Raw genomic sequence first — 15,039 nt, forward strand, 5'->3', positions numbered from 1 at the left:
AGTCTTTCGCTGGGCGTTCGTTCCGGCGGTGTCGTGTCAAACTCCGTTCGGATCGCCCGATGGTCCGATCCATGCTCTGTTGGATGTATCCCACAGCTCGTCATCTCGCCCGCCAACTCCGTCGATGCCAGCACCAGGTCAATCGTGCTCGTTCTACCTCCTGGGCCTTCCCACGTCTTCGTGCCTCGGGGCAGCAGGCTGTGAAGGCCATGTTCTCCCATTAGCTCTATGATCGGTCCAGCTTCGCCTTGCCTCCTTCCCGTCACCTCATCACCTCCCCATAGCGTGTCGTGACGATTGAAATCCCCTACCAAGATCACGTCAGTCCTTCTACCGGACCCATTACGGAACTCCGCGATCGCCGTGCGCAGCTGTCCCGTCGCCGCTTCGAGAGCCTGCTCGTTCCTCCCCTCTACATATACCGACACCACCAGCACGTCTCTCTCGGGGAACCTGATGATCGCTCCTGTCAGGTCTGACGATGGGATCGGGATTTGTTCGGCCTCCAAGTCCCTCCGTATCCAGAGCATGCTGCGGATCGGCCATCGCGACACACGCGGCTCCCGCGTCTTGGTGGGGATCATCTTCGTCCAGTTGCGGTGGTGGTTGGGCGCTGTCATCACCTGTCCTTCGATTGTGCATGCCCACGGCTCTGCTACCGCCAATGCTGCGTAGTCCCTGAGGTCTTTGTCATTCATCATGCTCAGAAGCACTTTTTCGTTCTTCCGCACGTTCAGTTGGTACACTTGTAGCCTAGTGCTCATCTCCTCGCATCTGTCGCAGTCGACATGCTCGACGGAATGATTCGTGCCGTCCTCCGCATGACACGCACACTGGCTCTGCTGATTCGCATTGTCCATAGTGATGTCCTCGCTCCGCACATCTGCCGCATCTCTGCGCTTCTTTGCAAACGAATGCCTTGTGGCCTAGCCCCCAGCAGTTGTAGCATTGCACCACCTCGGCTCTAGGCTCGAACGTGCTAGTTCTCGCCGATTCGCCTGCGAGGTGAAAGTATCTGCCTTCCAAGAGCCGTTTCGCATCGCTTTCTTTCGTCACGTAGATCACCATCGACCCGTAGGCCTTGCCGTTCCCCTTATCGCTAAGCCAGTTTATCTTAGCTATCGTCACTTCATTTTCTTGGCTGAGTGCCTCACTCGCTCCGGGCAGAAGATTGTTGTTCGAATCAAGAACGGCCGACCGATTAGCCCCGTTAACCTTGACCGGGTATAGCCGCTCTCTGAGGATCCTTGCCCCCGGCATGTCTGCTCCCAGTGCCGCTTCTCGGACCATGTGCAGTTCCACCTCGTCTCTACAGATCACCTTGATGATGTTGGCGTTCCTAACTCCTCTAATCACCGCTGCGCATCTCCATCTCTCATCCTTCTTTCTTGTCCTCACAGCGGCCTCGATTGCCTGTCAAACCTCTCCAATCTGCGCCTTATTACTGTCATCGTTGCCCGCTCCGGAGATGTCTATCGTGCAGAACAGCTCCTCTCCAGAGGATGAAAGCGGCGGCGCAGGTGATGACACCGGCTCGGGACCTCTAACACCGCCATTCTGCCCCTCCGTTGGTGGCATACAAGCTATGTCTGCGAATAACTGCCTGGGGTTCGCCTGGGCGGAGCCGGCTACGGCGCGCTGCGCCAAGGTGTCTAATTTTTCGTGGATGCGTTTGATCTCGTCAACCGTCTGCGCTTGAAGAGGCTCGCTATCACCTGAGGTGTGCTGCCGCATTCGTTTGAGCTCGTCGATCTGTTCCTGCATCAGCTTTCGTTCCTATGCGGCTTGCGCCTGAATGCCTTGAATATCTTTTTGCAGCTGCCTAATCGCTTTCTCCTGGCCTTCGATCATTTGCTTGAAAGCCTACTGCTCCTTTTTCCAAGCGTTCCACAGAATCTCAATGATTCTCTCGTGAGAAGTCGTGATTTCCTTCACGGTTTCCTGCTGCGCCTTCGCCATCTGTGTCATTGTTTCGTCGCGTACTTCGCGGATTAGGGCTTGCATCACTATCCCAACATTACCGGACAGGTTCTCCATCCCTTTCGTTGTTGGCTTTCGCGGCCGGTCTGATTTGCGCGTGCTGGAATCCCGGGGGCAGGCGTCCTCGGAGGTCACGACGATGCTGTCCGCAACCGCGTCCATCGCGCCGTTTCGCGTCGCGTCGCGCCCCGCTTGACTTTCCCAACGGCTACTTCCACAACGTTAATGAAGACTGTAAAGATTGTAAAGATTGTAAAGATTGTAAAGATTGTAAAGATTGTCGAACGTAGCCCCTTGAGCTACGTCTTGTCAATAGAGCCTGACCTGCCCGCAGTGCCTATCCGTAGCTAATAGACCTGTTGAACGGATCGCGTGCGCCTTGATGTCCTTGATTGCATGTGTATTGTGGAACTGTCTCCCCCGCCTTCCTTGGAGAGGGGTCTGCTTATTATGCGTTCCTGAATGGGTCTAGGGTCGCCGACAGCTGACTATTAGGTCACATGATACCCCGTGCGGCCATCCTACTGTTCAACAATTGACAAGACGTAGCTCAAGGGGCTACGTTCAGGATCTATCTGGAAGTGGGTCAAGAGTCTAGCTGATAACGTATCACCACGTGATACTGACCCACTAGCTGAGTCTAGGGTAGGCTGGTCTGGTCTGGTCTTAAGCTGTGACAGCTTATAATTGATTTATATTCTTAAATAGGACCTTTCTTTTAATCTCATCAGCTGCTCTAAAAGCCCGAACAAGCTTATCAATATAGTATTAAAACTTAATGATTTATACTAAGATGTAACTTAATAATTTCATAACTGTTGCTATAGATGTTTACCTCTATAATCGGGATACTATTGGTCACTTCAAGAGCAACATTATCTATGTGATAGGGGCCAGAAGAGGCTTATTAACATAGTATTAACGATTTATAATCAAGACGTATACTAAGACGTAATTTAATAATTGTTGCTGTTGATGTTTGCTTGTATGGTGGCAGTGATGCCATTGGTTACTTCAAGAGCAATATTATTTACGCGACAAGGGCCAGAAGAGGCTCATCAATATGGTATTAGAGCTCCACGATTTGTAATCAACACGTATACTAGCATGTAATTTAATAATTCAATAACTGTTGCTATAGATATTTGCCTCTATGGTGGCAGGGATGCCATTGGTCATTTCAAGAGCAATATTATCCACTCGACAGGGGCTACTCGTATGTTCAAGGCGCAGTCTGGAGATTCTACCTGATCTCAATGAAAAGAGTGAGGGTTATTCTCATACAGACATATGACGTCTTTCTTAACTTGAAGTATATATAGACACGCTTCGCATGCTTCAGAACCAGCTATCAAAACCACAATCTAAATTTCAATCCAATAAACGCCACAACGTTGCACCGATGTCCCCAACGTTCTTTCCTTATGAGCCAGCTCTTGCTACCGGGGCCACCGTCCTTGTGACAGGTGTAAGCGGATTCGTTGGAAGCCATATCGCAGATCATCTCCTTTCCGGAGGTTATAACGTCTGAGGCACTACTAGGGATACTGCCAAAACTTGGTGGATAGCTTCGCTGTTTGAGAAGAAGTACGGTCCAAACAAGTTTCAACTTTGTACTGTGCCCAACCTTGTCGAGGCTAATGCCTTTGCTGTGGTTCTAAAAGGTGCAGTTTGGAAGCATTTGGTATCATACTAGGCTGCTGATCTTTTATAGGAGTTTCTGGCATTGTTCATACCGCATCGGACATGACGTTTGATTCAGACCCAGATCAAGTTATCACTCCAACCGTTGCCATGGGCTTGAATCTCCTTCGTTCAGCGGCGCAGAATCGAGATATTAAGAGATTTGTGTACACATCATCTTGCGCTGCTGCAGCGACTCCGAAGCACGGGAATTGGCCGAGAATCTCAAGCGACACGTGGAACAAAGAGGCGATTGAAGAAGCGTGGGCCCCGCCTCCATATCTTGCAGACAGGGGGTTTGCAGTCTACGCGGCGAGCAAAGCACAAGCTGACTTTATCACGTACGTTCTCCTTATTATGTTGATTCGTAAAATTTCTAACTTGTGTGCCCAGACATCGCAGCCAATACGGCATCAAGTGTTCCATCAAGGCAAGCGAGGGTTTCGACATCAAAGCGCTCGTTCTCTGGGATTTCCAGTCGGTCCTAAATCAACTTCCATACCATAATATCCTCCACGGCATTTGAAGTGAGGGCCGTGTTCGCGAACGCAACAACGCCGTACCTGATATCAGGCAACCAATAGACCTGGGCTCCATAGGCGTGCACCCCTCCGCTGTGAGTATTACAACATGCCCATTAAAGAGGTTGCGGTTCCAGCCGAGTCCATATGTGATCATGTCGTTGGAGCCATCCAGTTGCGTGGATTCAATCATTCTTGAAGACTTTATATCCCTGTGCACGTCTTTGGAGAATGGAAGTGCCTCGCGGAGTAAGCATTTTACCCACTGAGCATAATCGAGACATTGGAGAAAACTGCCCCAGAACCGCTAAGCTGGGTAACGTTCATGAAAGGAACCACACGGTAACTTCCTTCCTTCTTGTCCCAGTAGTAACCCGAAGCGAGTTAATTAGGGGCATGGATTGCATCCTGCAAGTCGAAAAAGGTCAAGTTTATACCTAGCGGCGCCCAGATCAGCTCTTTCATCACGTCTCCAAGCCATTTGCCGGTGACGGTCTCAATAACATGTAAGACTGTGGTATACATCGCATTCGTATAAGAGTACTTGACCCGTGGCTCGGTGGTTAAGGGTAGATTCCTCAAGTTGCGGACAATATCTTTAGGCTTAGCTTCCTTTCCTTCCACTACCCCCGCGTAGGCCTTATCGTGAGCTGCCATCCCTGTGCGATGGGTTATAGCACCGTCCAACGTGATATGCTCTGTCGCCCACGAGTCCTGAAGCACGAAATCGTCATGGATGATCGAGGAGATTGTCGTCGACCAACCGTTGGCGAGAGCCGGGTACTTTCCGGAGTCGATCAGGTGGGCTAGGGTAGCGGCAGTTTGTGCCTTTGTAGTTGAAGCGGCGTACCAAAGCGTTTCCGGTGTGGCTGGCTTATCAGGCAATGCCGAAAAGCCGTATCCCTATATCACATTAGAACCATTCATACTCACGCAATCAAGCCGAAGTTGCAGAGCACACAAGAGTCAAGTGCATACCTCAACGAAGACTTCGTTGCCATCAATCACAGCAATGGATAAACCTGGGACTTTCCAGTTATCCAATGTCTGTGACAAAATTGTCGAACTCCTCGGTAAGCGGATTGCGAACGTTCGCCTGGGCAGTTACGCCCATCAAGGTAAATGAACCTATCGTAAGGCTGGCGATAAGATCCCGAAGTTGCAGCATGATGTATATTTATATACCACTAATATCACTGGTATGTTGATCGGATAAGTCGATTATCAGGAGGCAAGAGTGAAGGACAACCGTGTTTAAGTACATGTCAATATAATGGCATGCAACGTGTATTTATAAGTAAGATGAACTAGGTATAATACACATAACATGGGTCCTTTTTGTGTGCAACAGTAATAATGGTTTATGTTCATGATTCGCAAGTATCGTGGCTGAGGGAGCCAGGATTATAGCATATCAAACTAGAGCACATTGGTGATATACATATATGTGACTAATGAATTCCAGGATTAGTTCACAGGTTATTTTAAATAATTAGAAAAGAGATCCGGAGTAATCTTAAGGGTCACATATGTTTTTCGGCTTTGCTATGTTCCCATAGAAGGACCGAAGAACCTCACTATAATTTTACTTCACGAGTGTACTTTCGCATGTGCTAAGGGCCGCGCGTTCATGAAGCTGTGATTCAAACTAAGTCTTGAAGGCTGCTAGATGGGTACCTACGAGACTGTGGAAATGGAACGATGACAGCTTGTTTCAAGCAGGTCTAGAGGGATCCGTCAACTTACCTCCAAATAAGCAAGAAGCTCAGGAGAGCCTCATGGAGGATTTCCAGCTGAGAAAATATCCACAATAGAGCCGCCTACTACGCCTGAACCTTGCTTCCATTTTGGCCGCGAGCCCCTGGCTTACAACAAGAGCCGTGCTTAAGAGAACTCAACACTTTATTTTTTACATTATTGCAATAGGGATAGCACACGGACTCGTAAATTTGCAATCTAGCCAGCTTTGGTTTAGACTCGCCATTTAATTCAGGTGTAATTCGCCTATTACGATGAACCTCTAGGGTGGCGCATCCTAGCTTTTTCCCAGAGCCTGGACCTTCTTGCGCCTAAGATCGTGCGAACCAAGTGTCAGCATAGACCTTGTTCTCCGTTTTACCCGTATCACTGGAAAATCTAAAATCGGGAGAGATATTCCTAAGACTAACCACGTAAGGTCATTTTTAAATTTATAATCTGGTACATCAGATTTGCTCGGAAATCGTAATATGATGAACTTACATGCGATGTCTCTGCAACAGAGCAAAGCATCAAGCGTCAGGGATTATCTGTCAACGGGTTCATACTTACAGTCACCGATAAACGGGAAAAAAGGCCGTCATTTTAGCGGGAATTAAACAAGGAAGCTTAGGTGCTTGCCCCTAAGTTCATACTGCTCAGGTGGAGTCTTCTCCTTATTTCAGCTTTAACAAGTCCATCGTGAAGCAGGCTGTGAGGAAAACAAAAAACCCTAGAGACTCCCGCCTTCTGGAACCTGAGCAAGGCTAGTTGTTAAAGAGTGAGTACATCCTGATTGACACCCTATTCTCCCTACGTCTTATGTTGATGGCGTGTTGTTTACCACTCTGGCAAGCTACCAATAACACATAAGCTGTAACTATAGCCCCGGACTTGTCGCTGGGGCTTAATTCGAAAGAGACTTCTAGTGTGTACCTGCAGAGAAATGTCTGACAACTAATTAATCTAACAAGCACGGGGACGTGCCCACGTACGTGACTAGAAGGGGGAGGCGGTTCTGCGTATATGAATCTAAGAAAACGACATATGACTGTGTGGTCATCACCTTATATCCAGGATTTTAGAGAGAAACACAGACTGACAAAATGCGTTGGACGTACCCTAATATCGACGACATCGTGATAGAGTAAATCGAAGGTCATATGCGTTCAGGTGCGCGGGTTACTGAGATGCAATTGAGATTCTTAATTGTCAGACATTACGGGTGTTCGGTTTATTGATGCAGGTTCGTGTATTCAAGTTGTGTTGTGCTGAAAATCTGTCCCTCGGGGGCTTTACTGTTTACGTGCGCTGTTTCAGATGACCTCAGCTTGCATCCGACAACCCAGCACCTGTTCAGCAGAATCTCGATATATGCACGAGTCAAATTCTGTTTAATCCAATAGATTACATTGTGCCCTTGCTATAGTAGAATATCTAATCAACAAGTTGATATTTTATCTTTGGATTGCTTTAATTAATAGCGCAAGATATGGTCCAAATTATCGAGGCACTTTATCGGTGCCACTTAGTCCTCCTTCCAGAATTGAATGCTTTTAATCCTTTTTTACTGCAAATAAAGTCCTCAAGCCAGTCTTTTTGATAGTTGTAGCTTGGCCCGCCCCGTAGTTAATTGGTTTTGTTTCGAGCCATATCTTTTGGGCGCAGAGGGTCGTCCTCTGCCCGGTCAGCAACCACATCTTCCTCTGACTCTGTGGGCCTGGGTTGTGCATCCCCAGCAGGTAATCGGATCGTGTGGTGCTTCTCTGGAGGAAGCGGATCTTCTGTCGAGCGATCCGCGACGACATCCTCCTCGCTCTCAGTTGGTGTACCGCGAGTACCCTTTTGCATCGTGAATAGCCCGAAAGGACTAGCTGATGCTTCGTAACGGTTCGAAAGCGCAGAATCGCTGCCTCGGGCTACAGTACGTACATAGCTCCGGTTTCCTATCAGGGCTGCCGCAGGTATCCAGAAGGGACTGCTAGTCACTATGGCGTTTCTGGTCAATTGTATGAATGATTTTGAGTTCCAAAGCAGGCGCCGACAATATTCCGGCATAGCAACCGCCATTTTTCATTAAGTATAGAATGGAAATTGAAGAATAGAGGACAGGAAGTATGATGTGATTTGTTTTTGGAAATGTGCAAATGAAATGAAATGGTTTGAAGTAATCGTCACGGCAAAGCGGGCCCACGGTGCTTATAAATATGGGGAACTGCCGTTATGGGTGCGGGGTAAAGCTCAATCTAAATTCCCGAGCACAGTGGGCTTATGACTGTGGGACTGGTGGCTCTAACGGCTCTAACGGTTTATACCCGCTGTTACCGGCGCCAAGACAAGATTCATAACGTCAAGCATGTGTATTCACCTGCCATTGTCATCAAGATAACCATACTAGCCTGGTCATAGACTGACGCTATCAGGGTGAAATACCGGGCCATCTATGGAGAGATCTTTGAGGGACTGTGTACAACGCTCGGAAGCTTTTAACGGCATGATTGTCGTGACGTTGATATTATCTCAATGATATGAGAATTGTGGCTGAGAGAGCGGCGCCAGAGCAGCGGCACAATTGGTAAAAAGCCAGGGTCTCGAAAGTTCGCTAGCTACGTACACCAAGACATGAGGTCCCTGGTTTCTTTTAAGAACTAAGCTAGCAAAGTTTCTATATTCGTACTGGAATTGAATTTGGTCATGATGCAGTAATGAGTTACCGGTAAGGTGAGTGAATAAGAAGTGGGGTGACGAGCCCCAAGCATAAATCCAGGGTTCATCAAACAATTTAAGATTGCTGGGGGGGTAGGTGTATTTCAGGTATAGGGAAGCTACATGAAGAGCGTTTTATCGGGTGATGCGTGGAACATGTGGTTTTGCGGCCGCAATGTGAACGTAAGTGTATAATTAAGCAAGTGATTGTCTAGCCCGCTTCCTCCGTCGCCTGTGATCTATCTGCTTGATCCACCTTCCAATGAAGAAAATGATGATGATGCCTGATTGTGTGTGTTCTTGCATGTGAAACAGATATATGATTTTACATTACATAGAGGAGAAATCGGTGTGGAAGCGCGGTACTCATGGAGGGGGAGAGGAGGCAGCTCGGAGTCTTCATCGTTATGTTGCGTAAGATTAACGGTATCAACGGCTTCCTCATAGAGACCGGCGTCATCTGGATCGCCCGTTATGAAAGCATCACGAACGGAAGTGAGGTTATTGTCAACGGGTGCACTCTGTGAGTTACTGAGTTTTAACTCAACACCATCACTCGATGGCAACTCGGGCATATCTTGAAGAGGACAGAGAAAGACATCAGCACTGGTGATGTCACGAAGCCGCTAGTAAGAACTTCATTGAATAGAACATAAATGATATTATTCTTAGCTTTTATATGTATAACGTGGTTGATAAGCATGCGTCGCAGTCAAGCATGCGTCGCACTTTTCCATCCTACATCTTAATTTTTACCTAATCAGATAATTCTCAACAACCAACAATGTCATAACCTTCAGATGAAGCTAAAACGCTCCTTGCTCTTCGGACCCTTCAAAATAACCCAAAATTAAGTATCCGACGCGCTGCAAAGATATATGAGATCTCTGAGCATAGGCTACGTCGCCGTCAAAAGGGCATTCAATCACGACGCGATTTTATTCCTAAATCACGAAAATTATCTGACACAGAGGAAGATATAATAGTTCAATTCGTTATTGACCTAGATTCGCGAGGATTTCCCTCGCGATTACGTTTTGTGGAAGAAATGGCCAATTCTCTGCTTGCAGACCGCGACGCGTCACCCGTTGGCAAGCGCTGGGCTTATAACTTCGTTAAGCGACAACCAGAGCTAAAGACGCGTTTATTTCGGAAATATGACTACCAGAGAGCCAAATGCGAAGATCCATCTATTATTCGTGGCTGGTTTAGGCTCGTACAGAACACAATCGCGAAGTACGGTATCCGATCAGATGATATCTGGAACTTTGATGAGACCGGCTTCATGATGGGCGTTATTATGGCCGGAATGGTCGTCACAAGTTCAGAAAGGCAAGGAAGACCAAAATCAGTGCAGCCTGGAAATTGAGAATGGATTACTGTAATCCAGGCGATTAATGCGGAAGGTCAATCGATCGCGCCGTTCATCATTGGTGCAGGCCAATATCACCTTGCGAATTGGTACCGAGAATGCAACCTCCCGGGCGATTGGGTTATTGCAACGAGTAAAAATGGATGGACAGATAACCAGCTGGGTCTAGAGTGGCTAAAGCACTTTAATCAGTCTACAAGGGAACAATCAGTTGGTGCCTATCGTCTTCTGATCCTTGATGGTCACGAAAGCCACCACTCCGCCGACTTCGAGAGATACTGTGAGGAGAATAAGATTATCCCGCTCTGTATGCCGGCTCATGCATCTCATCTACTTCAGCCTCTTGATATTGGGTGCTTTAGTGTGCTGAAGAAGGCATATGGTCGAGAAATAGAGTATCTAATTAGATGCTCTATAACCCACATTTCGAAGACCAAGTTCTTATCTGCCTTTTATGCCGCTTTTCAAGCTACTTTCACTGAAAGTAATATCCGGGGAGGTTTTAAAGGCGCTGGACTTGCTCCTTTTGACCCGGAAAATGTAATCTTAAAGCTTGATGTGCAGCTACGAACTCCAACGCCTCCCGAGGAGAATACTGAACCCTCGACCCCTTGGACTTCAAAGACCCCAACGACAGCGATTGAGGCCCAGTATCAGTATAATTACCTCGAAGATCGAATGAGACGGCATAAAAGCAGCTCCGTAGAGTCAGTTATAGAAGCTTTAAAGTCTAATACTAAAGCAACAAAGGCAGCTATGCATGAGAATGTCTTATTGAGGAGTGAGCTCCGAAAGAGTCGGGAAGCAAATGAGATAGTAGGCCGGCGCCGGAGGGCAAAAAGAACTAGACTACAGAAAGGAGGGACGATGACTGTACAGGAAACATCGCAAGTAATTGATCAGATGGATGTTGATACGCAGGTAGTGGCCGAATCGTCGAGAAGTGGTGGACAAAGAAGGTCGACGCAACCGGGTAGACGGCGTTGTGGTGTATGCGGCAAGGCCGGGCATAATGCGAGGACCTGTCAGGAGGTAATTGTGACTTCTGAAGAAGAGTGTAATGAGTATTTTTAATTGATTAGATAGTTTGTGGTGGTTATAAATTGATATTAAGTTGAAAAGTAGAGAAAAGTACGACGCATGCTTGACTGCGACGCATGCTTATCAACCACATTATTTTATTTTAAAATGTATTAGTTAAATAAAAATCCTTACTTTATAAATAAGTAACAAATAAAAAAACTAGCTTTATATATAATTAATAAGTATATTAGGCCTATAAAGTATTTATTATAAAAGAACTAAGTGATATAATAATAAGTTAATACCTAGTGTCACAGCCCAAGATCCGACCTGCCTACCCTAGACCCGACCGCAAGGAAGATCACGTGGCGATAAGCCTTATCGCTGTAACTTTAGTTTGACCGACAGTTAGATCCTGAACGTAGCTCCTTGAGCTACGTCTTGTCGATAGAGCCTGACCTGCCACAGCGCCTATCCGTAGCAATAGACCCTATTCCGCCTGAAGCGTTCCCCGTCTACCTGTATACTGAGCTCCGACCGTGACACCTAGTAATTAATATTAAGTCTAGTAACACCTTGAAAAAAAAAAAGATCTAACTGTCCTAATAAACCTATAAAAATATCAATAATAAAGGTCCTTATATAGGCCAAAAAGCAATAATAAATTAAATTCAATAAGGTTACCTAATCTTATTAACCACTATAACTTTATTTCCTAAAGGCATAAAAAGCCCCTACTGAGGCCATAAGTCCCTCTCTGTCACGGTCTGAGTTCAGTATACAGGTAGACGGGGAACGCTTCAGGCGGAATCGGGTCTATTAGCTACGGATAGGCACTGCGGGCAGGTCAGGCTCTATTGACAAGACGTAGCTCAAGGAGCTACGTTCAGGATCTATCTGGAAGTCGGTCAAGAATCTAGCTGATAACGTATCACCACGTGATACTGATCCACTAGCTGGGTCTAGGGTAGGCTGGTCTGGTCTGGTCTTAAGCTGTGACACTCTCCACATTTTAATTAACCTACCCGAGCTTATAAGACGAAAATTAAGACTAGATTATTAAGTAACCTGCCAAGACCTCTTACTCACCTGTAAGTTAACCTGCCGGCTTTACTTATAATCGAATTAACCTGTTGAACAGTAGGATGGCCGCACGGGGTATCATGTGACCTAATAGTCAGCTGTCGGCGACCCTAGACCCATTCAGGAACGCATAATAAGCAGACCCCTCTCCAAGGAAGGCGGGGGAGACAGTTCCACAATACACATGCAATCAAGGACATCAAGGCGCACGCGATCCGTTCAACAAGTATTAAGTAATAAAAGAATAAATAAATGGCTATATACTTTTTAAATAATTTTTATTACTACTATCTATTAGTATATTATTTTTATGGACTCTAACTAGTAGGCAATAAAGTATTTAATACCTTGAAGACTATATATTGAAGAGAGTTAGAGAAGTTTGTCTTATTAACTAATTCCGCCTGATAGATAAGATTAATTTCATTAGGGCCTATGTTAAAGCTTATTAAGTTAGAATAACTAAGAAGAACATACCATCTAACTGGAGAGTTACTAGGCACTGGCCAATCTTATGTGCTAAAGCGCTATGGCACCTAGAAATCCAGGAAGATAGGTCGAATGGCAGCCTAAAAGCGACTCCCAAGCCTAGGCCATATTTTAACTTGGATGATATATTATAGACAAGCCGTTAAATTCGTAATTATAGGCTAAATAAAACACTAAAGATACGGAGATGGTATAATGTGATAGCTAAGGGCTTTGAGGCTTAAAAGTAGACGGTAGCGGTGTATACGCTAAGGATTGCTAGCCTCGGGGAAGAATTGGCTCGGCTAAAGAGAGGGAAGAAGAGGAAGGCAGTGCCGAATCCTAATAAATGTCTTATGACTCTTGGAGAGATTCTAGCTGGTAAAGAGTCCATACCAGAAGGGGCGACTCGAAATATGCCTGTTGTGGTGGAATCTGTCTGTTTAAGCGAGCAGGAGTCAGAATCGGAGGCTGGCTCAGTCATAGAAGTCAGAGAGGAAACCACACCCCACCAACCCACCAGGCGGTCAGGGCGGCTAGTAAAAAGACCCAGGGTATAATAGATCAACCCTATTTAATATTTATGAAACGAAAAATTTCACGGATTTCTATCAATTTGGTCAAGTTCTATATAAGTGAAGTTATTGATTTTTGGTGGTGGCTTTTTTATTTTGCTTGCCGAAAGAGGGGTTATGCCGAAAGAGGGGTGGTGGATGGTACCCCAAGAACCGCAGCTACGCATCATATCTCCTCTTAGTGACATCATTTGTAAACATTAAATCGAGGAGCTTGATGGTAGCTTTAAGTTCAATGACGCTGACATGATGAAGCCATCGAGCTAGCAAATACTACAAATATCTTTGGAGTAAGCTTTAATTCTCCTCAGTCACCTGTTTTATAAATTACCACTTCGTTTAAAACATATCACAACATCAACATGTCAGGTCGCTCAAATGTCGGATATTCTTCCTCCTACGAGGGTGGAGATCAGCGCCATTACAGTAGGGAGGCTATCCATGCGGAGGGTCGCCTGCATGGCGTCAACACAGAGGGATACCGTATGTTCCTATAGTAACATGGAATGCTGATGAACCTGACTGGTGATAGTCAACAAAGAGAAAATTATGAACGAGCTCCAGGAGGGGGACGTAAGTGCTCGTTCATTGCTGCGGGATCACTGACTGAGCTTCCATATTAGACAAAAACACGTATTGAAGACCGAATGAAGCACGAACCGGGCTTCGCAGTAAGTAGCCTATACGCACAACATTTGTTGTATGAGACAATCTTCTGACACTTTACTTCCCCTAGGCCACCATGCACGGCAACAAGCCCTCGCGCGGCGCCGAAGTCGATGCCGAGATTGCGCGAGAAGAAGCTGAACAGCTGGCAAAGAAGAAGAGCAAGACAGACAGCATGCCTGGCAAGAAGCTTGAGCGCAACACTGAGAAGAGTGAGTGGAAGCAGCAGATGGATCAGGAGGAGCAAGAAGCTCGTGCTAAGCACAGTAAGCGTGGAGCAAAGAAGCATGAAGGTCAGGGGATGGAGTATGTCACTCGTAAGAACCACAGTAGTCGGGAATAGACTCTAGATGAACTCTCCGGTCGACCAAGGACGAAAGAGTCCAGATCGCCGCCGTGAAAGACTCAGTTAAATAAGAATGTCATATTGCCTAGTATCGACGTGACCCAAAGCCCAGCTGCATGAACAGCGATTGTGTTGTTATATCAGGAATACATTGCACAACTGGAGTGTTTGGACTAGTCTGTTGCTAGGTTGGTCGTATCGCATGAAACACATCAAGTATTAAGTTAGGAGGCCTTTGAGGTTAGTCTCAGTTAAGAAGCACGGCGCATCGTATCACTGACAGGGTGAAAGACCAAGATATGAGACACTTTTTCCATGATACGATTCACTTATAAATCCAAGTTCTTGAGTTTTGGTTATCTTATTCAGCCGTGAAAGTAATTATTAAGTTCATACAGTTGTAACGTTATAGTAATATCAATTGTGCTAAAGTGCTAGGGTGATATCCTAGCACACTTTTTGCGAATATGCGAATATGAATATGAATATCACTTCAGCGCATGATACCACAATACGCAAGTCTGCGCCGCAACGTCCGGAAATGGTTTAAAGTGACTAGAATCTATCCTGTTAATGCCACCAAAGCATTAGAGGCGTCAAGATATAAGGAGAAGCAACGGTGCGGATTTAACGATCTTAAAACGTCAAGGAAGCTGCCTATAATTAGTTTCAGAGACGATCTGGGGAACTCCCCAAACAGGTGGAGATATTAGAAAATTGCTGGAAACGGTCCGGAGGCAAGGAAGTAACTCAATTTGCGACCTCAAGGCTAGACAAGTAAGGTTAACCTCTGGAGATACCAGAACCAGGCGCCCAGCTAGTTAAGGTGCATATGGAAGAATGGGAGACTAATCACAATGGGCTTCCTGGCGTATGACA

At 46.2% G+C, this 15,039-nt stretch overlaps 6 protein-coding genes across 6 annotated transcripts; 2 read left to right on the forward strand and 4 right to left on the reverse strand.

The window, feature by feature from the left end:
• Window positions 1–1,416: 1,416 nt before the first annotated feature.
• On the reverse strand, window positions 1,417–2,142 carry B0J16DRAFT_388947 (uncharacterized protein; the record flags this gene model as incomplete). The annotated part of the gene is made up of 2 exons (XM_046131785.1): window positions 1,417–1,708; window positions 1,868–2,142. 2 exons carry the CDS (start codon window positions 2,140–2,142, stop codon window positions 1,417–1,419), a joined length of 567 nt encoding a protein of 188 aa, XP_045979467.1.
• A 1,240-nt stretch (window positions 2,143–3,382) lies between these two features.
• On the forward strand, window positions 3,383–4,379 carry B0J16DRAFT_405198 (uncharacterized protein; the record flags this gene model as incomplete). Its single annotated transcript, XM_046132868.1, has 4 exons — window positions 3,383–3,497; window positions 3,549–3,644; window positions 3,695–4,004; window positions 4,057–4,379. 4 exons carry the CDS (start codon window positions 3,383–3,385, stop codon window positions 4,187–4,189), a joined length of 654 nt encoding a protein of 217 aa, XP_045979468.1. The 3' UTR covers window positions 4,190–4,379.
• On the reverse strand, window positions 4,380–5,352 carry B0J16DRAFT_405202 (beta-lactamase/transpeptidase-like protein; the record flags this gene model as incomplete). Its single annotated transcript, XM_046132869.1, has 3 exons — window positions 4,380–5,087; window positions 5,163–5,231; window positions 5,293–5,352. 3 exons carry the CDS (start codon window positions 5,350–5,352, stop codon window positions 4,569–4,571), a joined length of 648 nt encoding a protein of 215 aa, XP_045979469.1. The 3' UTR covers window positions 4,380–4,568.
• Window positions 5,353–7,264: 1,912 nt separating this feature from the next.
• B0J16DRAFT_349584 (uncharacterized protein) lies at window positions 7,265–8,079 on the reverse strand. Its single transcript, XM_046128931.1, has one exon. It carries the CDS (start codon window positions 7,989–7,991, stop codon window positions 7,551–7,553), a length of 441 nt encoding a protein of 146 aa, XP_045979470.1. The 5' UTR covers window positions 7,992–8,079; the 3' UTR covers window positions 7,265–7,550.
• A 787-nt stretch (window positions 8,080–8,866) lies between these two features.
• B0J16DRAFT_274511 (uncharacterized protein) lies at window positions 8,867–9,202 on the reverse strand (the record flags this gene model as incomplete). Its single annotated transcript, XM_046123670.1, has 1 exon — window positions 8,867–9,202. The coding sequence occupies one exon, from the start codon at window positions 9,200–9,202 to the stop codon at window positions 8,867–8,869; it is 336 nt and encodes a 111-aa protein (XP_045979471.1).
• Window positions 9,203–13,352: 4,150 nt separating this feature from the next.
• B0J16DRAFT_418469 (uncharacterized protein) lies at window positions 13,353–14,176 on the forward strand. Its single transcript, XM_046133764.1, has 4 exons — window positions 13,353–13,631; window positions 13,681–13,721; window positions 13,772–13,819; window positions 13,885–14,176. The coding sequence occupies exons 1-4, from the start codon at window positions 13,511–13,513 to the stop codon at window positions 14,155–14,157; spliced, it is 483 nt and encodes a 160-aa protein (XP_045979472.1). The 5' UTR covers window positions 13,353–13,510; the 3' UTR covers window positions 14,158–14,176.
• Window positions 14,177–15,039: the final 863 nt, after the last annotated feature.

This window comes from Fusarium flagelliforme (genome assembly GCF_020744385.1).
Source record: "Fusarium flagelliforme strain FIESC 12 MPI-CAGE-AA-0113 chromosome Unknown B0J16scaffold_7, whole genome shotgun sequence".
Lineage (NCBI taxonomy): Eukaryota > Fungi > Ascomycota > Sordariomycetes > Hypocreales > Nectriaceae > Fusarium > Fusarium flagelliforme.